This window comes from Sparus aurata, chromosome 3, assembly GCF_900880675.1.
Source record: "Sparus aurata chromosome 3, fSpaAur1.1, whole genome shotgun sequence".
NCBI classification, from domain to species: domain Eukaryota; kingdom Metazoa; phylum Chordata; class Actinopteri; order Spariformes; family Sparidae; genus Sparus; species Sparus aurata.
In genome coordinates this window covers 7,948,243-7,973,829 of record NC_044189.1, presented here as the reverse complement: position 1 = coordinate 7,973,829, position 25,587 = coordinate 7,948,243, and the positions used below count along the sequence as shown (strand labels likewise).

The window sequence follows — 25,587 nt, the reverse complement described above, 5'->3', positions numbered from 1 at the left end:
GATTGTGTGGTTTGTATGTAAAGTATATTAAAGTAACAATAGATGTCAGATAAATGTGGTTGAGAACACAGTTGAGAAAACTGCTTTCCTGTAACTTTTAATTTTTTTCTACACACATTGTTGTTGGTTTTCTCGCTTGTGGAGAGGCTTTGTTTTGTTTTTGTTTTTTGTTAATGTCCGCCATTTTCAGGCAAGTACTATAAACATACATGTACGTATAAATAACTTTTACTTGTACTTCTGATTACTTCTACTGCTTCAAACAAAAAAACTCGTGATTTTAATCGTTGTTATGCTTTTGTTTTGAAGGAAAACTCCGGAAGTCAGGTATTTCTATTCTCGCGAGCTTTATATGAGTGAGCGAGAGGGCGGTGTAAGTGCAGATTTCAGACCGGTTTCTAGCCGATACCGAGGAGGACGCCGGGGTACTGAACCCCTCATATCTGTTCGATAAAAGAAGAACAGCGGATTGTCACGTTCAACCGACAGGGACGACGAATTCTACCGCTGACCGGGTAAATATTTATACCAGTGTTGTGTGTCGAGTTGCCAGTTAGTCGCTAGTTGTCGACGGCTAAAGCTAACTGACGCTATTAGCTTACCACCGCCGCTAACGACTATCAGTTAAAACTCAACCGACTCCGAGGCGAAACTGTCACAAACATTCACAGCGCTGAAAATAATCCCAATCTCCTTCCAGATACAAGACGAACAACTCCAAACGTCGACAGCGGGGACATTTTGTACAACTTCGAGCTGTCATTTGCGGTAAGGCAGGTCGGGTGGAGAAGACTTCCAGCCGAGGGGGACCCCAAGCGGCCCGGTTCCACATCAGCGACTGGGGAGCCGCGAACCCAAGGAGCGGGGTGTCGAGCCGCAGAGCTATCGGCACGTTTTTAACCGGTGCAGGGAGAAGTAATCACTGTGTGCCGGGTCACCCGGACAGAGACCTCATGAATGGAAATCGGAACAACAGGTGGGATCCCCTGACTAACGGCCATGCTTAACAGAGCTAATTTTGTGTTCAGGTGGTGCACTTGGGTTATTTGCAGGCGGTGTGCGGGGCTAAACGCACGCTTGACCTCCCCCATGTTTCACCATTGGGAGCTGCAAGTGTTTTAGGGTGATGTAGGCCATCATCACTGTGGGGAAATAAGTTGTCAGTCTGTCGGGGGCTCAGCTTGAAAACTCAAATTCCCATCTCTGGCTGCAACGAGTATAATGTTTTACTGGTCACTTCTGGCCTCGGTGTGTGTGTGTGTGTGCGTGCGCCTCAAACCAGTCTCACGGGTTACTTGTATTGTCTACGTCATTCTTTGTCGGCTGTCAAAGGCAGGTGGTGATTCCGTCAGGTGTGCGTGAAGTCTGTGAGAGGCTGGCTCACTTTCAGGGAGGTGTGTGCGTGTCTGTGTCTGTGTCTGTGTGTGTGTCTGTGTCGGTGTGTTCATATCCGCTTGAGAGGCAGCCTTTCACACTAGCTGCTGCCATAGTTACCCAAGCTATTGAATAATGTTCAGTTAACCGCTGCCTGCGATAATTACAAATCAATTGAGCATGGCAGGACATTATTCAATTTACTTCGTTGCCAAGGGGCTCAATTTGTGAGTCACAGCTTGTGTATTATTGATGTTGTTGGGGCGAGTGCTGGACCAGGAGGGGGAGAAAACGGGCCAAACTGGTTCACTGAAACCAACCCATTTATTATCCACCGGCTCCATTTTTCATATTATTGAGCAGTTCAGAGCCAAGAGTTGCACCAGAGTTACATTAAGAGTTTTTTAAACAGTCAGATACATTAACGGACTCATGAATATTTAACTAAAAACATAATAACTGATGTATCAGCAGATGTGAACATGGATTCTTCTCTGGACATAGGACTTGATGAAATTATTGTTCCTGCCACTGGACTTTGAGGAGATCCACTTGCTTTATCTTCACCTCATTTAGACTGAAATAATAGGACTGTGTGAACGTGAGATGTTGGTGCAGTCTGTATTTGTTTCTTGAATTGAGAGTGAGAAGTGAAAAAGTCTACACATCGTTGCTGTTCCTTAAAGTCTGAACCACACAGATCAGCCTCTAATTAGTCTTAAAATTCATCTTGCAAACACAGAGAGACCCCCAAGTTTTGTTTCATGACATGTTTTGTGTTAATCCACCTTTTTAATTTAGTAATTTTATACATGAATCTCCAGTTTATCTGTGTAGAAATTGTTCTTGAAAGTTCCCTTTCAGTAGCTTGAGAGATCTAAAAAAAAATTCCATCTCGCATCTAGATAAGAGCTGCAACAGAAACAGAAAACTTTTAAAATAGCCATGATACACTCATAGAGCTCAATAGTGTTACTTGACTTATAGTCTTAAGCAGAAAAAAGAATCCTCGGAACTGAGCAGCTCAAATTAGAGAATGTTTGGCCTTTTTGATCTTAAGTTAAACTTAAACACTTAAATTTAACACTTTGCAGGTTTAAAAAGTATATGTTTGCACAGCATGAAAGAAATCTGCAGATTGCTTTTCAATACTTAACTTTTACACAGTTTTAGCCCTGAGCAGCTATTGAAGTGATCTCAGGACATAACATCAGATGAAGAGTCTATTAACATGTGTGGGTTGGATGTGTGGGCTGATACCGGCTGTGGTGCATTTATATGATGAAGCAGACTGATAAGTTGTCATTAATTCTCTCCATTATTGCTGAATCAGTACAGTGAACCTTTTGTGTTATTGGGTCATTACAGCTGCTATCTGTTTTGTACCTTTTTTTGAGGATGTTTTCCCACAATTCCTCAAAGAAAAATTAAGTTAGGTTTCTTAAGTGACCATGTTTTAGTTTGAAAAAGTTTTACAAAAAGAATAAAATGTTCAGAGCGGCTGCCATTAATGGATTTGTTGCCAGTTATTGAATTAATAGCCAGATAATGAGATGATTAATCTGTTGAAGCAATTTTCTAGAAAAAAATAATCATAATTCTCTTATGATACACTGGGAATAAACAATAATGCACCACTTAATAAGACGGAAGACACAGTGGTCGCAATGCCATCAAATATTTATATCCTAAAAAACAAAAACAAATAACGACCTTACAAATAAAGTGAAACATAGCTGCTAGAAAGTCGCTGCTGCTCAGAGATGAGTGAGACAAATCTGTGTGCACCTGTTTTTCCTCCTCCTGTCAGAATGCCTTTAGTTGCCATAGAGAAACTGTCGCAACATGGGCGCTATCATCATGGGAACAGCACAGGGGAGGAAGAGACCTGGGGAGGGAGGCTTCAGCAGAAAGTTCAGTCCTTCACTGAAAGATGACTCCTTACGGCAGGTCCAGGGTCAGCCCTCGACCCTGACAGGAGCTGGAACAGTTTAAGACTTTCCAGCTGCTCTGTCACGCTTATTTTATGGCCACAGTCATCACTACTGCTTTTTTTTTCTTTCTCATTACAGCACAGAACACCTCTCACTTTAACATCTTGAGCTCTGTGCAGACTTTATGTCCTGTCAGTCATTGATGTGTGTGGATCCTCTGACTCACATTGGTGGAAATTGTGTGGTTGTGTGATGTCAGGTCTTTTTTCACTGAGTACTTTCCAGTTTGGCATTTCTGAAAATTGGTGTCAAATTTGCGTGGTGTGTCACCCGCCTCCTTCTCCTTTCGTCTGGCAAAGGCCATGTCACTCAGCCGAAGTCTGTGAGCGCCGAGACGGTCTTTATTCAAAATGTCACCAAACTCTGGAACCTTTTTTATACGGTCATTATCAGATGGATGTGGGGGGGAACGGTTTCGTCCGGGTTGTTTCAGTTTTGTCAGATTGACGTAAGGCAATTTCTAACGTCCCTGACCATCTTCAGTCCCAGCAGCCTCCGGCTGTTCTTTCCTCCTTATTAACCACTTCCTTCCTACAGTTAGTCTGCCTTTTAGAGCTTGTTTGCAGAGGTATAATACAGTCATGAGAGGTGTGGCTCCATTTTAGCCTTGAATTTACATAAATACAGTTGATGGATAATGTAGGTAGGTTTTTATGTTTGATTTTGTGGGATTATGTGCCACATCATATGTTGGGGATCAGAAAGATCCTGATGTACACATTTTTTTTCTAACTTACTTTTATTTGGCATATGTTGTTGCAGGAGCCGTTGGAGCCCAAGCCCTTTTTACGTTGCCACGGCGACCTGGCTATGGCACCATTGGGAAGCCCATCAAGCTTCTGGCCAACTGCTTCCAGGTGGAAATACCCAAGATTGACGTCTACCTGTATGAGGTGGACATCAAGCCTGATAAATGTCCTCGCCGGGTCAACAGGTAACAGACTGAAGCTAGTTTATGTCTTTTACAAGTAGACCATCCTCAGGACACTGGACTTTGTTTGTCAAGATCTGTAAATTGAGCTACTTTCAGTGTGTCTTTTTATGCCTGAAAAGTCTTCAGGAATGCTGTGTATACCTACAATCATTCTGTATGTTGATTGTGGTGTGTGTTTCTTTACCTGGTGTTTTTTCAGGGAGGTGGTGGACTCCATGGTGCAGCATTTTAAGGTTACCATCTTTGGTGACTGTCTGCCAGTTTACGATGGGAAGAGAAGCCTCTACACAGCTAACCCACTTCCTGTCGCCACTGGTGGGGTAAGACTGTACTCTGTCAGCTCGCACTTGTGTTAAACCAAAATTAAAGTCATATGTAATCAGACGACATTAACCCTGGTTTTCTTCATCAGGTCGATCTGGATGTCACCCTGCCAGGTGACGGTGGGAAAGACCGGCCATTTAAAGTCACAATCAAGTTTGTGTCATTGGTCAGCTGGCACATGCTGCATGAAGTGTTGACGGGACGCGCTGTTGCCGAGCCGGTTGACCTGGAGAAACCCATCAGCACCAACCCTGTTCATGCCGTGGACGTTGTCCTTCGACACCTGCCCTCCATGAAGTTAGTAGTTTTCCCCCCTCTTTTTTGACACCTCTTCTTGGGAATATTTAAAAAATGTATTCCTAAAAATGTATTTGAGAATAATACTAGAATTGAAGACTGACGATCATTGTGTCTACTGCTGTTTTCTTTTAACATGTTAGTTTTTAGTGTCAATAACTAGAAGATAAAGACAAGAGTTAGAATCTAAATAACACTGAATTATGCATGAGAGGATTATTTCTTGGTGATTAGTTCTAGTCATGAAATATTATCAGTGAATACTTCCATGCTGGAGCTACTAGAAAGCTCCCTGAAATTGTCATGCAGTATTGTAACCACAGCGTTGTCACAAAACAAAAACACACTTGTTTCCCTAAATTTAGTATGTTAGGTGGGCCGAGTGTGATTTGAGTGCAACTTAGACACACAGATAAAAAGCATCTTTTATGTAATCTTACTCAAGATGTGCCAGGTGCTAAATCCATGAACCAAAATAGCTTTTAGTAACATAAACAAAAAACCTTTGTTAGCCTCCTGTGGTTTTAGACCTGTAACTCAGACGGAGCTTGTGTTTGCTGCACCCAATGAACCACACAGGAAATGCAACAAAATCCCAGCTGTGGTGGGGTTTTATTTTGGTGTTCTACTAACCTTTTTGTCACCTTTGTGAACTCTTCTGTCCTCATCAGGTACACACCTGTCGGGCGATCCTTCTTCTCCTCCCCAGAGGGCTACGACCACCCGCTAGGTGGAGGTAGAGAAGTTTGGTTCGGCTTCCATCAGTCAGTTCGGCCAGCCATGTGGAAGATGATGCTCAACATTGATGGTGAGTAAGCACTCTGGGAAAGTGTGTGACAACGTCATGGATCCCTACGGAAATAGACTTTTTGTTAATGAGTAAAATCCTTCTTGCTGAACCAGAATCTTCCACTCTGTCGCTCTTGCCAAGTCCACCCGACTTCATTTACAGAATTGTCATGTCAAATGTCAAATCATCATAAAACACACTTCATTCAAGACCAAAACTGGTGGATTTGGAGAAAACGACATAGAGGTTGTTTTTGATAGAACAAAAGGGATTTTCCGCCTTAACAAATGAAGAAATCCTTTCCATAATTAATAATGACACTTGAAATAACAATCTGAGCCTGTTGGTGGCAAAAACACACTTTTTGTGGTCAAAGTGGCCCTGAGGAATAACATTGCAGCTATTGCAGCTGGTGGAGGCAGTCTTTTGGACCAAATAGTCATTAACACATCAAATATGTAAAAATAAGACCTAGGTTTAAAAATATTGGATTTTCAGTTTGGCCTCTTATTTGCTTGATCCTGGTGATCTGGTTTATGAACAGCATTCCTTCTCATGTGCAGGCACTGGTCAACGAACACTGCTTTAAATGTTTGACTTTGTCCTGTATCATTTCAGTGTCAGCCACAGCTTTCTACAAAGCCCAGCCAGTGATCCAGTTCATGTGTGAGGTCCTGGACATTCACAACATTGACGAGCAGCCACGCCCTCTCGCTGACTCCCACAGGGTCAAGTTCACCAAAGAGATCAAAGGTATGTCACAGAGGAAAAGGCAGAGCTTGTTTTCATTGTGCTGCAGTATAAGGCTTACCCTAACTACTTGTTGCTGTCGAATGTTGTGACAGTTGATGAATAAAGGAGTTACAGATTCAAGCTTTATCTTGGTGAGGGAAGAATTTAAGCGCGTTCAGTTGTTCCGCTCCAATTATTTGAATGCTCCGGATGCTTATTTACATCGATGCCTCCACCATCCTCGCAGGTCTAAAAGTGGAAGTGACACACTGTGGAACCATGCGTAGGAAGTACAGAGTCTGCAATGTAACACGACGCCCTGCCAGCCTCCAGACGTATGTTTCCTACATTGCACTTCAGTAGCTGTGAACCTGCAATCAAAGCTGTTGGCTTACATTAACAGGAGATTGTTGTCGCTTTGAAATCCTCAGATTTCCACTGCAGCTTGAGAATGGTCAGACTGTTGAGCGTACAGTGGCGCAGTATTTCAGAGAGAAGTACAATCTGCAGCTGAAGTACCCCCACCTGCCTTGTCTGCAGGTGGGCCAGGAGCAGAAACACACCTACCTGCCCCTGGAGGTAAGGACCAACACAGAGGAGACAGTTTTACGGTGAAATGAATGAGTCTTCTTTGTTTTTATGAGTTTTATACAATAAATCCAATCATCTTTTTCTGAATCAACTAACATGAACACACCGTCTGACTGAATGAATGACGTGGCAATTCAGTGTCATTATCGGGCTGGATTACGAACTGGATTAACCTGAACTTCCATTTTTAGGTGTGCAACATTGTAGCTGGACAGCGCTGCATTAAAAAACTAACAGACAACCAGACGTCGACCATGATCAAAGCCACTGCTCGCTCAGCACCAGACAGACAGGAGGAGATCAGCAGACTGGTGAGTATCTCGTGGAACAGAGATTAAACGGCACAAGGCTTCTTTTTTTCCCGTTATATCAAACTTTTTTTTCTTATTTAGGTGAGGAGTGCAAATTACGAGGCCGACCCGTTTGTCCAGGAGTTTCAGTTCCGCGTGCGCGATGAGATGGCGCAGGTGACGGGCCGCGTCCTGCCGGCCCCCATGCTGCAATATGGCGGCAGGGTGAGCTCTGAACAATTTATGGTACCTTCCCTTTAAATCACGCTTCATATGCATGTGTGTTTGTCAACATTTTTCTTTGTGTGTCAGTGTGAGTCAGCAGGGTTTCCTCCACTTTGCTTCAAGATGGTCCAATAATTTGACATTTGGTGGCCAAAGCAAAAACTCTGATATTCTGATCCTCATCAGTATTATTGGACTCTTTCAACAGGAGGGTAAACATCTTAAAGCAAAACTCTCGCCAAAATGCAGTCTAGGCTTCTTTTTGTGAATGTATATGAGTCAAACCTTCTTGTAAAAGCATAATTACGACGAAAGAGGCACTTTTAAGATTTACCGTAGTTTCGTTTTCGGGCAAGCTCATTTTCAATGGAGTGATGGGGCACTCTCTATTTTTAAAACACTAAGAAGGCTCGACACAACTTGAAGTGCCTCTTTCGTCATAATAATGCTTTTACATGAAGGTTTGACTCATATACATTCACAAAAAGCCTAGGTTGCATTTTGGCGAGAGTTTTGCTTTAAAATGAATCACAAACAACACATTTGGACACATTTCTGTGTGGAAACCCTGATATCACAATCTGAAGTTGAACTTTTCTCCCTGTTTGCACTTTGTTTATCTCATATCTTTTCTCCTGTTTTTAGACAGACTTTATGCTGTGGTTATATATTCTTTAACACATGCATGCTGTTCTAAGACATCATGCATATAGGCACTTTTAATTTGAAAGAATTCTCTGTTTTGCATGTCAGCCATTAAAAAATATGTTTTATTGCAGTGCCTGACACGCTAAATGCATGACCCAATCAGTAGCAAGCACAGATAAAACTCTAAAGTTGATTTGTCTCCAGTCACTCTCAGCCTTTAGCCATAATCAAAAGCCCTTCATCTTGAGATCCCCACTGGCTGCCTGAACCCTTTAAATCTTTGAATCCATACATTTTTTCCGTGTCCTCGTACTGTTTGTGTCTGTGTGACTGTCAGCCCCAGCAGATCAACCCTGCACTGTCGTTGCAGAACCGCACGGTGGCCACACCCAGCCACGGGGTGTGGGACATGAGGGGGAAGCAGTTTCACACCGGAGTTGAGATCAAGATGTGGGCCATCGCCTGCTTCGCCACTCAGAGGCAGTGCAGAGAAGAGATCCTGAAGTGAGTTCACAAAATGACAGTTGGCCTGTTGAGTTTGGTCTAGTTACACCCATTTCTAGATTTAGATGAATAACAAAAAATACATTTCTTGGGGTAATTAAACTAGGGTAAAACAGTTGGTTATATAATTATATATTCATAATTTAAACTGCAACAGGACATGTTTTCTTCAAATGAAAAACACTGATTTGGGAACAATAAATTACTCTTTAAGAGACAAGTAGAATTACAGACCATTCATAAATCACAATAAATCAACACTCTGCTGGTAGTGACATTTAAAAACACATTAGAATGAAATGAGCATGTATAATTCTTCTTTTCTTCTTGCATAGGAGCTTCACTGACCAGCTGCGTAAAATCTCAAAGGATGCTGGGATGCCAATTCAAGGCCAGCCATGTTTCTGTAAATACGCACAAGGAGCGGACAGCGTGGAGCCCATGTTCAGACACCTGAAGAACACCTACGGAGGACTGCAGCTCATCATCGTGATCCTGCCTGGAAAAACGCCTGTCTACGGTACGAAAAAACTCAGACATTAAGACAAACTTAACTCGCTTCATGTGAGGGTTGTGAGGAGTTTAGGTGCGTACATTTACTGTTAATTGGTGAGTTAAAGGAATATTCAACCTCTTCCCCACAGCGGAGGTGAAGCGTGTGGGTGACACCCTCCTCGGCATGGCCACTCAGTGTGTGCAGGTGAAGAATGTGGTGAAGACGTCCCCCCAAACCCTCTCAAACCTCTGCCTCAAGATCAACGTCAAACTGGGAGGAATCAACAACATCCTGGTTCCTCACCAGCGGTACACGTAACACAGAAATGTCATCTTTTTGCAGAATTCTTACGAGTTTGTCTGCTTGACTGACAAATTCATTTTGCCTCTTCTTTTCCATCTAGACCTTCCGTGTTCCAGCAGCCTGTCATCTTCCTCGGGGCTGATGTCACTCATCCTCCAGCCGGAGACGGGAAAAAGCCATCTATCGCAGCGGTGAGATTTCACTCCAGGAAAAGAAACACTTGGCCAACTATCCTGTATTTTCTTTTTGCTTACACGACTCTTATAGAAAGCAAAATGCACTTGATCTCCCTGAAATAATGTTGGACTTTGAGCAACCATTTTGGTGCTCATGTTCATTGGTGATGTGACAATTAGTACAGGACAGAGTTTCTGTATTATTTGAGTGTTTATAACTTGTAAGGGCATACATACTATAATCACAGACAGATTGGTTTTAAACATTATAGTTGCTGACCCCTCTGACTGATGTTGTACCTGTGCAGGTTGTGGGCAGCATGGACGCCCATCCCAGCAGGTACTGTGCTACAGTACGGGTCCAGAGGCCCAGACAGGAGGTCATCCAGGACTTGGCCTCTATGGTGCGAGAGCTCCTGATCCAGTTCTACAAGTCGACCCGCTACAAGCCGACCAGGATCATCTTCTACAGGGACGGAGTGTCAGAGGGACAGTTCAGACAGGTAAAACAACTGGTTCCATCTTTTATTTCTTCCATGTTTTGTCAGGCATTTTGAAAATAGTCAAGCCGGTTTAAAAAAAACTTTACTTGTAGGTGTATTATCTTCCATCAAGGCAGCTGTTTGATTGTTTTATTCAGCACCTCAAGACTAAATGGGCACTCTAGATTCCTCATATAAAAAATTAAAATTTTATGAGATTCAGTTGTTCAAAAAAGTCTCTTGCATTGTTTACATACATCTGACTCTCTGATTTGTAAAGTTGCTCATAAGACTCCAACACGTACATTTTGTTGGATTGGTGACCAGATTGTTTTCTCAGCATGTCTAACTGCATGTCTGTGTGCAGGTTCTGTACTACGAGCTGCTGGCCATCAGGGAGGCTTGCATCAGTCTCGAGAAGGATTACCAGCCGGGGATTACTTACATCGTCGTACAGAAACGCCATCACACACGTCTCTTCTGTGCAGATCGCAACGAGCGGGTGGGTAACACAAGGCGCTCCGCACTGAGAGTCTTGTTGTTATTGTTGTTGTTATGGCTACCTCTTGCCTCCATTTGATATGATTTTTTTAAATGGTGAATAAATGTTATATTTCTGGTGTCACCCTCTCTTCAATGTCTTTGTTTATTTGTTTTCCTCTCAGGTTGGACGAAGTGGAAACATTCCTGCCGGCACCACCGTGGACACAGACATCACTCACCCCTACGAGTTTGACTTTTACCTCTGCAGTCACGCTGGAATCCAGGTGAACTACACTAAAACCCCTAAACTATGGCTTTAGATTTATCTCATTACTCTGTTGAACAACAAGACCTCCTCCCTGCTTCACATAATTTTATCCACTGATTGTTTGTCCTCTCTCCATGGAGCTTCTCTCTCTTGGGTGCGATTAACTCGTCTTTCCTCTCCTCCCTCCAGGGTACCAGCCGGCCTTCCCACTACCACGTTCTGTGGGACGACAACTGTTTCACCGGCGACGAGTTCCAGCTCCTCACCTACCAGCTGTGCCACACCTACGTCCGCTGCACGCGCTCCGTCTCCATCCCAGCGCCGGCTTACTACGCCCACCTGGTGGCCTTCCGCGCTCGCTACCACCTGGTCGACAAAGAGCACGACAGGTCGGGAGAAACGGACTGTTTTGTCAGATATGAATGGAAATGGCAGATGTATTTATGTGAAGTCCGACATTCTTTTCAAATTAAGATATGGCAGTTTTCTGAAATCTGATCAAATTTAACAGGTTAAACTACTTAAAGTAGTTAAACCTGCACTGTCTTTTTATTTTATACTTGCATTTTGCATTTTGGCAAAATGTAGGTCAACCCTGCTCCCTCTCATAAGCACATTCCTATACCTACATGAACAGGACTAAATATATCTTTGTCCTGACCTCCATTGCCTCAAAAAAAAAAAAAGATGATTTGTCCATAAATCAGCTTTAAATGTGGTTAAAACAAGATGGATCATCTCAACTGGTTTATCCTTATCCTGATTGTCGTTTCCTCCTGACAGTGCGGAGGGCAGCCACGTCTCAGGGCAGAGTAACGGCAGGGACCCACAAGCGCTGGCCAAGGCCGTTCAGATCCACCACGACACACTGAGGACCATGTACTTCGCCTGAACGCGCCCTCCGCTTCCCTCCATCTTTCCCAGCCAGTCTCAGAGTCCAACTTCCATCAGCTGCCTCTTGTCATCGCGCAGAGCGACCCCCGCTGGGCTGGTGCAGCTTTGGTCAGCGGGCCTCGACGGTTGCGACTGCAGGCTGCGTGAGGATGTAATAAGCCAGAGAGGAGTCACAGCCACATTATGCAAGTTGAAACCAGCCAATCGTTTCTGTGCTCCCGCTCGTGCATCTCTTATCTCCTCTGCTGTATTCAAAATCCTTATGGACTGTGTCTACTTTAAAGCTCGCAAGTCACGTCCTCGCCTTCCAGCAGCTCAAAGTTTTCATTTGCTGTTTTTTTTTTTTCCTTTTGTGTGTGTAAAGATGGCGGAGCAGCAGGGAAAACAAAAACTGACGATTCTTTTGGTGCATGAAGCAGAGCCAGAGATGACCTGACTTGCTCCGTAGCCTCACGTTGAGCCTAAATGTTGCTGGTTAATATTGTAGACAGTTTTTATGCGTTTTTGTTTTGTGGGTTTTCAGCTTGTCTAGATCCAATATGTGTTATATTTCTCTGTCGAGCTAATGTGTGGTTGCCATGGCAACACGTTAAGCTGAGTACGCCCATAGTTGGCAGGCTGCCTTTTAGCGGTTACTCTTCTGTCGCCCTTTAAGCCAATGGTTCCTCACAGTCATTCAGCCAGACAGTAGGAAGCATGACTCTGCACTCTACCAACACAGACACTGAATGAATCTTAATTTTTTTTTCTTCTTTTTTTTTTTTTTTTACGAAGCCACGTACAGCCATCGATGAGGTATTGTGTATCGCTTGTTGCCTTACTGCGAGGCGAGGTGCATAAAGAGGACTGCTAGAAAACAATGCCATGGCCACAAAATGGAAAATTTTTAAACTTCTTTCACTTCTAGTTCAGCTTGGTACAAAGTGTAATACCAAACGTTTCTCGTGTGTTTTATTCCTCTTGCTATTTATGAGTTTGTTGTCATTTTAACTTAAATTAACGTTCGTTTTCAGCAATAGAGCAGAGTAGACGGTTTATATCTTCTGACGACCACAAACCTTTTGACGTTTTTTGAGGAACTGACCAATGTAGTTGTCAAGAACTCCTTCAGTGCAATAAGGTGTTAACGCAGAGTGAGCAGGTTCGAGCAGCGAATGTTTTTTGCTAAAAACATAGTTTACGAGTGAGTTTTTGGCAGGTGACAATGAGCTTGGAGTCAGGAATGTGAAGTGTTTGACATTCTTGGGAACAAGTAGGACTGACGCCGCAGGTGTGCGGATCAGTCGTGTGGTGGGATGGTTAATGTTTGGAGAGATTAAACAAAGTGCCTGATTCGGGTAGCTGTGAACTGTTGGAAGGGTTTTAATCGTATGTTGGTTCGGGTGCCTCTGTTGATGCATTCAGTGAAACGGGCTCAGAATCCCTCAACGCATGCCAAGTTTGTGTGATTATCCCTGATGTTTAGGTTTCTCCTAAGAGGGAAATAATTACATCCATATCGACTTAACACACTTTGCTTCTGTGATCAGAGTTTGATCATCACATACAACTAAGCTTACATTGGTTGTGAAATACGACAAACTGTTTTCTCCAGTTATATCGGTCTTATTGCTCAGTGATCCTGAGTGAGTTGTTGTGTTTCCTAGAAAAGTTCATGCTAATTTCATAATGTAAATACTCAGCGGCCATTTTATTGGTTACACTCAAATTCAAACCAGCCATGCTGCCATAAAGTCGACTTTATGATGCCTATAACACTCAGGTGTTGACATAAATGTTTTAATTAACTTCTGTGACAGAATATTAGAAACGCATCGATATTGCGTGATCCAGTGCGATAACACAGTAACTCTATAACGAAGCATGATTAAATTGAACCATTTCTGACAACGTCAACAAAAAACTGAGTGTTATAAACTTCATAACGAGGGTTGCTGTAACGGCGTTAGATTGTACAGGTGTACCTAGTAAAGTGGCCGCTGAGCTGAACTTCTGCACTTTCTTTTTCTCCGGATATTTTTTCAGAATAATCGTCTAATATGTTATGAACTCTAAGAAACGTACAACAAAAGCTTGTTAAGATCACAGGAAGAAAACAAAAATATTAATAATCACACTCGTTGCTTCTGTTATTCGCTAAGATGCAGTTTGAAAATGTGAATTTTTGAGCCAAATGAAGACGAACGTCAAGTCATCACTGCTCACTGAGTCTATTTCACCTGTAGAGCTGCAACAATTGATGGATTAGTTGTGAAATTGTATATTAACTATTAACGACTAACTATTTTAATAAAATTTGAATATTTTTTTAGGCAAAGACAATAACTGATTATAGTTGGGTTCACCATTCAAGTTGTGGTAGACAAAACAACTCAGCTCATTTAATCAAGACTATAATCAACAGATTTATCAACGATGAAAATAATTCATAGCTGCAGCTCCACTCACCTGGCTTTTTTTAATCTCCAGAACTGGTTTCGGCTGTTTTTATTGGACAGTTTTGAGTAGCTGCAACTAACAATTACTTTCATCATCAGTTCATCTGCAAATTATTATCCCTCTGCATCATTTCGCCCATAAAATGTCTTTGTAAAGGTCCATTATGTAGGATTTAGGAGGATTTATTAGCAAAATGAAATATGTTATTCATTATTATGTTTTTCAGTAGTATATAATAACCTTAAAATTAATTATAATTATTGTGTTTTGGTTACCTTTTAAAATTAACTGTTTATATCTACAGAGCGAGCAGGTCCTCTTCTACAGAGTCCGCCATGTTTCTACTGTAGCCCAGAGAGGACAAACCAAGGTCTAGTTTCAACCTTTTAAAAATGTCTGCTTTAACTTCCAGCAGTCAAATGAGATGTATCAGATTTATCAATTTATCGCCAACAAATGACCAAAAAGATCTTTCTGTTATCATAAACAGTTTTCTGTCAACTCAAAATTTAAAGACAGCACTTCTGAAAAAAAAAATACCTTTCTACTTTGGAGAAAACAGTCTGTCTTTATGTAAAGCAGAACAGACTAGCGCTTGTATTATAACAAATTAATAATCAAAAGGACGTCTACTTTAATGCCTTTTAATATCTGATTTTGGATTCCTGGTCCTTCATGGTCTTGCAGTATAGTTTAACACAGACGAAGCCTTCGGGTTTCGTCACTCGGACCAAACCAACGTGCCTGGTCGGGTCGGGTCGGGTCAGGGTGAGGGTGGAGGACTCTGGGGGGTGTTAGCGCTCTACTCTCACAGCCTTACAGCGTCGTGCTGATGGGCTCTGTACTGCTAACTGTGCTTAGTCACCAAACTGAAGCTGCTATAACAAAACACATTATTTAATAATTCATCAGATACATATAGGCTATATATTGATACAGAAAGATGAAGAGGATATGGTATTTTACTGCACTTAAAAAGACGCACGTGTTTAAGGTTGAACAGTTGTGATGCTGAAGATGTTTGTTGTTTCCAGGCGAAGTTTGATCAGATATTCTTTCGTTTGGAGCGTTTTAATTGGAAGAATGTCAGAACCGGTTGTCCCCTTCTGTGTTTGTTGTCACGTTGAAGCTGTTTCTTAACGTCGGACATTACCAGCATTTGATTTTACTTGAAGAAAATTTAGTCGTGGGCATGTTTAACATTGTTGGCTAGTGCTCTGCTTGTTTTTGACAGTCTTGAGTATATTTAGAGCCTTTTCATAGGAATCCCTTGTCCCGCTCTTAACGCCACGTACAGTAAATCGACCTCTGGACATCAGATGCCTTTTTTCTCAAAAAAATAAAATAAAAGCATTTTTAAGTCAGAATTGAGATATATTTATATGTAAAGATATTAATGTAATGCACACACCTTATTTTTTCTAACAAAGTCCTATTTGGAGCAGAAGCGTTGATAGCTGTAGAGAAATATGGCGTTTAATAATATTAATAATAATGATAATAATAATCGTAGTGGTCTGTGATAATTTTTTCCAAATTTGTTAATGCAATAGGTTTACTTGTGTGAAAAACTGCTTCGTTGAGATTGCCGGGGTTGTTTTTGTCATGTAAAAGTGATCCGATGAGCCGTCAGCCCTCCTCTGCAGCGACCTGTGAAGACTTCCCCTCTCTACTGTTATTTTAAATCATCTCAAAAGCTCGTCAAAAGATGTGATGAGGTTAAGATATTTCTCATAGCATGTGCTGCAAACTGCAAACAAAGATATATTTTTTATTTTTTTTTGCATATTTGACGACAAGCGGAGGAGGGTTGAGAGTTCGTCCTCCGTTAACAGACTGTGCCTTTCCTGATGGTGCTGAAAAAATAAATCAAAGAAATCTTAACTTTCAGAAAGGGCAGCGAGGCCCAAGTTGATAAGTATATATTGATACATGACAATACTGTAAGGTGTGAGTGTGGGTGTGTGCGTGTGTGTGTACATGTGTTGCGTGTGTGTGTGTGGATACCTCTGACATATGCCAAGAACACAAAATATGCAGAACTGATCCGTGTGGAGCTGACCGGACCAAAAGGCCTGTGGGGATCAGTTTAGTGGGCGGGCACTCGCAAGCACAACCCAAAAAACTAACATTTCTAAAGATCAGAGAAAAAGAAGGGGAACACTCATGACTCTGTAGGTAACGAGTAGCTCGGTGTAGACTTTATGTAGCATTATTTATTTATCCTTATCTGTATAGGAACACAACGCCTCCCGTACTGCCTGTGAACACGTTATGTTCCTCTTTTAATTTATGTGTTCATTCTCGGATGAACGGCAATAATGAAGTTTCTGTGCAATCACTTCTTCTGGCCTCGCATTGTCATTATCACCACCTTTTTTTTTTTTTTTCTTTTGTGATTTTCTTTTATCTTCTAATGTGAAATTTAGACGTTTACAGAATTCGGGATAGTTGTTCGGTTGAGTCGTTCCTCCACGAGTGCCCGTTTCTCATGTTAAGGGATTCCCCACGATAGTAAATCTCTGAACCTCTGTGGTTGGCTGCATATCGTACTCAAAAAGAAAAATAATGTTTGGGTTTCACAGTATATTAATGTGCTTTTTTTTTGTTTTTGTTTTCTGCCTGATTATGAAATGGTGTCACTTTTTAGAATTAAAACTGTATGTTTTTTTTTTTTTTTTTTGTCTTAACACTCATCTGATCCTGGTCCTAAGTTGAGCCTTTTTATTCGGTTGTCATATTTAATTTTTTGAATAAATACTCTATGTATGAAAACGCGTGTGTGTTTGATGTTTGGACAACAAATCATGTTGTCTCTGCATCTTGTGGTTGATGATATTGATCGCTACATAATCAGAAGCTAATAATATGTGATGACAACTGGTGGCCCTTTAAGAACCTGATTATGGCCCTTTGGCAACAACTGAACTATCGAATGTGTATAAAACATAAAAATAGAGAATTGAGGAGAATCAAACTGACAACCTGCTTCTTTACTGCTTGTTACCGTTTTGGAAATATGTTTCTTGTTTCAATTGTTCAAAATGTTTCCAACTCAGACATATTTATCTTTTCCATAAGTGAATAAACAAGCTGTTCTCAGAGGAAAAAGAGTCCCCAGAACACTGTTTGATACTAGACAGGTGACATATAAACAAAGTAGAATGGAGTGAAAGTCAGTTTGGTTTTTTTCACTTATCAAAACGAAAAGAGTTTTAGTTTGTAAAGCGTAAAAAAACAAGTCAGTTAAGATCTGAAGAATAAAATTTCTTCCCCAAAACTACCTAGTACACTAAAAAGTTAAACAAAAAAGTTTACTAGTATTACATAACTAGTACACTTACAGTGGATATAAACTTGCAGTGTGCTTTCAAAAAGGGGCTAGAAGTTTAAAATCAGTACTTAGAAGTTCACTTACTTCACTGAATAGTTGCAGGACACAATAAAACTTGGATGTAAACTAGCTGCGCACTCAAAGTTGACTAACCTTACACTAAAGGTGGGACAATTTAGTCCAAATAAGTATTAAAGATGTACAATTGCAAGTTTGCCACAAGTACTTACTGTGGACCTCATGGAACGTCATTATAAAGACTACACAGCCAACAGTCGTGTTAGTGAAGTTGTCTCATTGAACACTCACCAATACCTGTAACGTCAACGTTGTACAACCGCTCCTGTATATTATTATAATATTATATATCTTTTGATTTTCATCTTTTTAGTGCCAGTGTCGGCAGCCATGTTGCTGTTGGTGACGTGTGTGGAGTGAGACGATGTAGTTCACTGAGTGTTTTAATGCAACGATATTTGACTTTATTTACGACAAGCTGCGACTTTCTTGACTTTCAAAATGATCTTTAAAATATACAAGCATTAGATGTGTAGTTCATGGAACAATTCAAGCAGGATCAAAACACTGACTTCAGCTCTCTAGTTCGGAAATATACTTGAACTGTTCTTAAGTTTACTTGATGGAATGGACTAGAAGTCTACTTCTTTCTAGTACAGGAAAGTGAGCTGCGACACTAATCAACTGGAGACTAAATTAAAACTAAATTAAATATCCTTGTTACATTTCAGAGTTACACAGAACGGTTTCATAATACGATTCTAATGGAAGCTAACAGGCCTCATATTAAAAATGACAGTTAATGAAAAAACATTCATTTTTTTCCGCCGTCTTATTCGTTTCCTGCGAGAGAAAAATGAGTAAACAAGTAAATTAGATCCACTGAACATTTTCTATAAATTGCAGGTGCAGACAGTAAACTAATAAATGATCAAAGAGCTCTGTGAGTCAGCATGTCTGTCTGTCAGTCAGTCAGTCAGTGTATATGACAGAACAAACAGGGATGTTATCTGTGTGTACATGCACTCCAACTGCATAGGAGCGCTGCGTTCATTATTATTGACAGGAAATGGCCAGAGGGCGGTTATCAGTCACTTCCTGTTTGAAGTCCCCTCAGATCAGACAGAGACACGCTTTATAACTGCGCCTCACTACAGCCCTGTATAATCTCTTGTTTGTACACGTCCGGCTGTCCGAGCCTATAACTTCATATTAGCTCGCCGGTGGACGGCCGGCACTTCCTGATTATGTGGTCCAACATCTCCTGGGCTTTAATTGCTTTATCCCACCCTGATTAAACAGTGTCCCGTCACAGGAAAGGATATTCAACCTGGATGCTGCCTGCATCCTGTTCGTTGTATACACAAAGGTCACGGAGAGAGCAGGTCATGTCCGTGAAACAGTTGGTTTCCATGGTGAGATCTCCGAGAACATCAAACTATTTATCTCATAAACAATATGTGACTCACTATTTGAGGATTTCTGGAAATCGTCAACGTCATCTCGGGCCATTTCAAACTTTCCTTTAAAAGATGTCGTCATTGTTTGTTGCCTGTGAAACGCAGAAGTCTGCTGCGTGATGTTCCAGTCCTGAAGGTTTAGGTTGTGATTATTCCCCGCCTGTTTTTCATGTTTTGTCTCTGGTGGTTGTCTCTAAACACTTACAATGTTTTTTTTCCGACATCACCTTCCTTACAGAAAATATCTCTGCACACACGGGAAAATAAATATGATTCCAAACTCTCAATCAAACTTCCCAGACCAGTAGGTGGCGATAAAGTCTACAACAATAATATGACAAACATCGGAGAAGAACATTCGGAGCTTAATCTGTTTGCATAAAATAGTCCAATGCTTGTTGTGAAGCTCTAAGTAGAGATTGTGCAAAAAAAAAACGAACAACGAAACCAATGAAACGTAGACAAACTGGTAGTCAGCCATTGTTGTGTTCGGGTGCGCAAACTGAGGTGATGACGTCAAATAGTCTGTTTTCGTTTCCACACATTTCAACTCAGATTTTGTGCTCCTGAAAACTTACAGATGCCAATCAACAGCAGACGCGTTCATGGCGCCCTCATCACCTCCACACATATTTATGCACCGAAGAATAATAATGTGACAGTTTTCTTGAGTCAGTTAACTAAATGAATATGAACTTCAACTTTATGCATGATTTAAAAATCTCCTTTTAGCGATGTAAATGTAGACGAGGCTGAAGAGAGCCCGGTTCGCACAGGAGGTGCCTCTCTTTCAACCGGGCTCCCGTCCCACAGGCAGACTGTCCTCACATTGTATTTCTTCTTTGTATCTTTGCAACGATTTCTTTCTTTCAAAGGATTTTGCAGAAATACTGTTGAACTTCCAGAGACCAGAACAGCATTCACTTGCCTCTCTATCGAGTGTAAACCCCACTGTGAGGTCACCCGTTGGTTTGTGGGGCACCGTTTTGAAACCTCTGCATTATAGCCATCGCTATCTTGTTTTTTTTTTTTTTAAGACAGAACTAATGAGAGTTTGGGGCTGGGGAGGAGGACTGAGAGCTTGTCAATCGCAAAGTAGTCAAAGCGTACTCTGCTCTATCTTCTATTTTATTACAACTGGGAGCATAATTTACTAAATGAACTTCACGCCGCGATTGAGATCATCAACTGTTTACTGAGGCAATAAATCAAGTGAGAAGTAAGGGTCATTTTCTCAGACTGCCTTTTAAAACCAGTACTGTCTCCCTCTGTTGGCCATCAGAAAAAGTGCTGGTTTGTGTGCATAACAATAATGACTTCCCTAATCAGAGGTCGAGTGGACTGTTTGCTGTTTTGCAGCCTCAACTCAGACGTCGGAGTTTCCCACTGAAACATATTGAACCTGTGCTGAGCGCTGAGTCACTTAGATCAATACACTGTAATTGCTTGAACAACACGGCACACTTAAGCCATGCTTTGTTTTGTCTTTTTGGTTGCTCTTTATTTAACTTGGAATGATCCTCCAGCAGAATCAGCAGATAAATAACTGACAATAAGCATCGTGAAGGGTACCGCCACACTCTAACTCATGAAATAAAAAAAAAAACAAGCGCACGCCCTGAAAAACACATTCAAGTCAATGGACGGGGAGCTTCCTCGTATATCTGAGCCCTGGAGGGTCTCTGCTGAGGGCCGTGAGGAGCCTCTCCACACCCCAGGAGGTGCAGCTTCGCCCTGAAGTTTCTGCAGCAGTGGTCCAACATGCTTCTGACGGCCGCTGAGGAGAAGTAGAAGATGAATGGATCCAGGCAGGCGTTGAAGGTGCTGGAGAGCAGCGCCACGTTCCTCCACTCCTCGCTCTCCTGGCGAACAAACCCCACCACGTGGGAGGCGTTGTAGGGCCCAAAACAGACGGCGAATACTATCAGCGTGCCGAGGGCCAGACCGATGGCACGCAGCCTCCGCCGCCTGCCGATGTTTGGAAGACGGGACAGGATGAGGATGAAGTTGACGTAGCAGAAGCAGCAGATCAGGAAGGGGATGCAGAAGAGAACGATGAAGAGCTCCAGCCGGACTTTCACCAGGATCTGCAGCTCGTCATCGCTGAAATCCAGGTAGCAGGTAGGTGGCGGAGTGGCAGGGCCGTTGGTGGTGCTGCCATTGTTGTTGTCAGCCCATTCACCTTTGCTCCACTGGGCGTAGGGGATGATGTAGACGAAGCTGAGGTTCAGAGAGGACACCAACCAGAACATGATGCAGGATATCACAGCGTAGCGAGGTCTGCGATACAGGGAATACCTGAGCGGGAAGGCGACGCCCAGGTAGCGCTCCACGCTCACAGCAGTGAGGAGCAGGGTGCTGTTGTAGATGGTGAAGTAGAAGATGAAACCAGTGAAGGGACACAGCAGGTAGTGCAGCTTCCAGTCCATACCATCATAGGCCTCCTTCATTTTAAACGGCAGGAAGGCGAGGAAGATGAGGTCAGAGATGGTGAGGTTGAGGAGGAGGATGTCTATCGGGGTGGCCTTGCGATGCACCTTGCGGCAGAAGGTGCAGAACGCCAGGACGTTGGCGGGGACCCCCATCAGGAAGGTGACGATGTAGACGGCAAGCAACAGGCGGCTGCACAACATGGCGGCTGCTGACACCAGGGACGAACTCTCAGACACTGGATACAAGAAAACGGGAATTATTTGATTAATGATTCTAAAAAGCAAAACTGAATCGTTAATCTGACTGTGAGGACGAATAATGATCGAAGGGATTTCTAACGTTTTGTCACATTTCCAGCCAGGCTAGCAGTGAGACAGAGAGCAACATTCACACTTCAAAATTAAAACAACTATAGTGTACTTGATAAGTTTTTGAGTTTTTGCAGTGTATCCAACTCTCCAACCGCCAGATCATCCAAAGCGCTGCCAGGATTTTGACTCGGATGAACAGGGAAACATGACCACATTACGGCCATCCTGTCTTCATGGTTATCTGTCGCTTTAAGAAGGAACTTTAAGATTTTATTGATCCGCTTTCAAATAATTTATCAGAGCTTTTATTGCCCTACTGCTCGCTGATATCCTCCTCATTGTTCCAAGGTCTAGTTTGACACATGTATGTGTTGTAAAAAGGCCGAAACATTTCCTGACAGCTGGTCACCGAAGGTTTTAGTGTATGTTCCTCAGATAGGAGTGAATCGATGATATGTTGGGGACTTTTTTTCAGCTGTAGACTTATTGCTCTAGTGACTAATAAGACACGTGTGGGACTGATTAAAATACACTACAAGCTGGTCACCATTATAAGTACACACAGTCTAAGGATGTGGCTCATTGTTTTGAACCATTTTTGGACGACAACAGAAGTCTATGAGAGATGCAGGGAGGAACATGCAGTTTGAGGCTTCGGGTACATCGACTGTACTGGGTAGGGTTGTATTTAAAACAGACAGTCATCATACAGGGTGGCCTTCATTTGCTTAGCTGGGGTAACTCTGCTGAGTCAGTGATTTAAAATTATATCAAGTTTATAAAAAAAAAAAAAACCTGTTTGAAAACTATTTTCATTCCTTTAAAGATCATTGCAACTGGTTTGATAGTATAATATTGTATACTGTGATATTTTCTGAGATCACAGAAATATAAATCTTTTTTGTAACCTCACTCACTGGTAGGAAAAATCCAATGCTAATGGACTCATTAGCATTGATCACATCCAACGATCTCCTCAGTTTTTCCTGCACTTTCCTACCAAACTTTAAGTGTTTTATGCACTTCACTCTAGAACTTTCTACTTCCACTCCCCGGCATTTCAGAGGCAAATGTTGTACCAGTAGGTACCAGTAAATCTGTTTGATAATTTGAGTTACTTTGCAGATTCAGATGAATAATACAAAAATATAATCAACAAATGCATTATGACTTAATATTATGCTTAAGATAAAATGATTCCCAGGGTGATATTAGCAAGTTACCCGGCAGAGTACAGTTATAAGAATAGCTCCAGCTCTGCATTGTAGGTACTCTTGATTACTTTTTGTATTGTAGGTATATTTTGATGTTCGTGCACTTGAATGAAATACTTTTACTGGTCTTAGAGAATTTCTACATTGTTGTTGTGTACCTTTTAATGAACAAAAGTATTGAATATTTCTTCCACCACTAGAAACATTACATACAGTCAGTAAAACCCATCCATGGTGCTGAAAAGAAATAAAATGCGTGACAAACTCACCTCAGTAAATCTCGTCTGACCCGGCTCTCCATCACTGTGCGTCTGTCCTCTGTGATGCTGAAGCGCTCTGGCAGCATGCTTCGCCTCCTGGCAGCAGACTGTTTGATCAGATCAGAAGACTGCACTTAATAACACATCCCAGTGAATAACTGCTATCTCGCTCTCAATAGAGGAAATTTAATAAGCCTCTGGAAGCAAATCTTTGCTGTCCCCTCTGTCCAAACATCATCTCCCAGCAACCACTCAGAAGCTCGCCGTGATGCAACAACTTTCGTGTGAAAGGTCTCGACGGAGACAATGTGAAGGGCAGATGCTGCGTCAGTTAAAGATCATAAAAGAGGCAGATTGGATCCGTCTGCTGTGCCCACCAGAGGGCAGAGAGCTCAGGTGCTCTCTCCAGGTTCCCTCTGAAGAGTTGCGAGTTTTATTTTGTTTTCACAAGTTTAAAGGATTATGAAGTGACTATAAAGAGGAAGTGACACCTTCCTTTGTTGGTTTTATTTACAGATGAGTTTGAGATTAACTCCTGCCACCGTCATCACTTGTGAGGTTTTGTCTTTTTTTATAAATTCAACATAATCAATATCTGTAGCTAAAAACATGTATTTTAATGATGTGGGTCAAATAAAGATAACATAATGTGAAAATACATTTCTAGATAATCAAGGAAGCGTTAAAAGTGCTTGACTGATCAAGAAAAACTTTTTTTTTTATTATTTAATTACAAATCAAACCAAACAGCACACATTAAATACATTTAATTGAATTCAATATCTGCTACTTTTGCAGATTTGGGCTATTAATAAATAAAGTTTCAGAATTTTGTTAATACATTTTGACAGTTCAATGTAAAAACCAATTATAGGCCACTATTCAGAGGGTCTACAACTTTATGTATCGAAGGACACAAAATAAAACACACAATGTAAAATAAACATGATTAATGCAAAATGAATCAACAAATACACAAGTGATAATACTTTGTAAGTTTGGGCCATTTACAAAATTGATATACTGATACATAAAGAATGAGTTTAAAATGAGCTGACCTACCTGTGATCTGTTAGCACCGCTGACATGACTTCCAGTTGGTCTCAGGCTCAGACACAGTTGGTTCAGTCTGCAGCCTGTTGATCAACTCAGCTCCACTGTGGTCAGTCAGTCAGTCCGTCAGTCAGTTTGCATTACACCACCTCCCACCAGCCCTGTTTTTATGAACCGTCTATCTGCTCCACAGCAAACCTGGGAGCACTCTGCAACGGGTGCAGGTTGAACATTAGAGACACATAAAGACTACACACATATTTACAAAGTGGTTCACGCGCAAAGTGTGTAAATACAGAAGCCCAATACTCATTCAGTAGGTTTGTCTTCCAGACACGAGGAGAGCAACGTGGTTTATTCTCAAAATTTGATCCAATTAAATTTTGTGTTTGATTTTCACTATTTTTGTTACTGTTTAGCAAACTAATCCAACAAATCCATTTGTTTTGTAAGTAAAATCTGAATCTGAAAAGTAACTAGAGCCTGTTCAATAAATGCACAGATATACTCAAGTAAAACTTAAGTGACGTACTTGAGTTAATATACTCTGTAACTTAACCACTGCACATTTTAATACTCTTTATCAGTGATATTCTTTTGAATTGACAGATTTACGTTATGATGTCTTTGACACATCACTTTCTGATTTTTCTCTGTTTTTTTGTGCAGATATTGAACTCAGTCAGTCAGTTGGTCAGTCATAAGGTCAATCTGGGAATCCGGAGCATGAATGGGGTCAGGTGAGGTGATACTCATGATTGCTCAGCCCTTTTGGAAACGCTATAAGCACCTAGGTTGCATCACTATGAGGGCGATTTGCAGACTTCAAGACATTTGAATGTGATTGTTGACAGTTTGGTTCAGTTAAATGACTACTTTAATTACATAGGAGCATACTGAAGCCAAAAGAATGCATGTGGGATGGATAACAAGGCCTCTTATATTCAGCCACAGTTCATCTTCAGTACTTGTAGCGTACAGTGTGTTTCTAAAGGAGTGGACATCATTCTACACCCTCTGGCAGCCAGGTGGTGATTAATCATTCAGCAACTGTGACGCATAAAACTGATAAGCTCACCAGTAAAGACTTAGATCTTTCATTCAACCTGAAAAATTGGCTTTTTATAGCTGAGTCAAGCATAGGAAAAATAAACACTGTATCTCAATATAATTGGATTCTGGAAATAGCAAAAAAACCCAACATTTTTCATTTCAGTCACCCCTTGAAATGATGAAGGAATCCTGCATATTGAATATTTT

General features: G+C 41.6%; 2 protein-coding genes across 6 annotated transcripts; one reads left to right on the top strand and one right to left on the bottom strand.

Annotated features, from left to right (window-relative positions):
* Nucleotides 1–362: 362 nt before the first annotated feature.
* On the top strand, nucleotides 363–17,225 carry ago3b (argonaute RISC catalytic component 3b). Of its 4 annotated transcripts, none has more exons than XM_030412667.1 (20): nucleotides 363–515; nucleotides 701–976; nucleotides 4,131–4,302; nucleotides 4,502–4,622; nucleotides 4,715–4,923; nucleotides 5,595–5,731; nucleotides 6,332–6,466; nucleotides 6,693–6,780; nucleotides 6,877–7,024; nucleotides 7,228–7,347; nucleotides 7,429–7,551; nucleotides 8,570–8,703; nucleotides 9,039–9,223; nucleotides 9,348–9,507; nucleotides 9,603–9,693; nucleotides 9,987–10,181; nucleotides 10,528–10,662; nucleotides 10,826–10,927; nucleotides 11,101–11,300; nucleotides 11,695–17,225. In XM_030412667.1, exons 2-20 carry the CDS (start codon nucleotides 958–960, stop codon nucleotides 11,801–11,803), a joined length of 2,583 nt encoding a protein of 860 aa, XP_030268527.1. In that variant the 5' UTR covers nucleotides 363–515; nucleotides 701–957; the 3' UTR covers nucleotides 11,804–17,225. The 4 variants fall into 4 exon arrangements, with proteins under 4 accessions (XP_030268527.1, XP_030268525.1, XP_030268526.1 ...); XM_030412665.1 differs by having other exon boundaries at nucleotides 8,537–8,703; XM_030412666.1 differs by having other exon boundaries at nucleotides 7,429–7,572.
* Nucleotides 17,226–20,234: 3,009 nt separating this feature from the next.
* On the bottom strand, nucleotides 20,235–24,691 carry LOC115578489 (free fatty acid receptor 3-like). 2 transcript variants are annotated; one of them, XM_030411472.1, is made up of 3 exons: nucleotides 24,337–24,691; nucleotides 23,284–23,381; nucleotides 20,235–21,724 (listed from the first exon to the last, which is right to left on the bottom strand). In XM_030411472.1, exon 3 carries the CDS (start codon nucleotides 21,687–21,689, stop codon nucleotides 20,688–20,690), a length of 1,002 nt encoding a protein of 333 aa, XP_030267332.1. In that variant the 5' UTR covers nucleotides 21,690–21,724; nucleotides 23,284–23,381; nucleotides 24,337–24,691; the 3' UTR covers nucleotides 20,235–20,687. The 2 variants fall into 2 exon arrangements, with proteins under 2 accessions (XP_030267332.1, XP_030267331.1); XM_030411471.1 differs by lacking the exon at nucleotides 24,337–24,691 and having other exon boundaries at nucleotides 20,235–22,047; nucleotides 23,284–23,951.
* Between the last annotated feature and the right edge of the window lie 896 nt (nucleotides 24,692–25,587).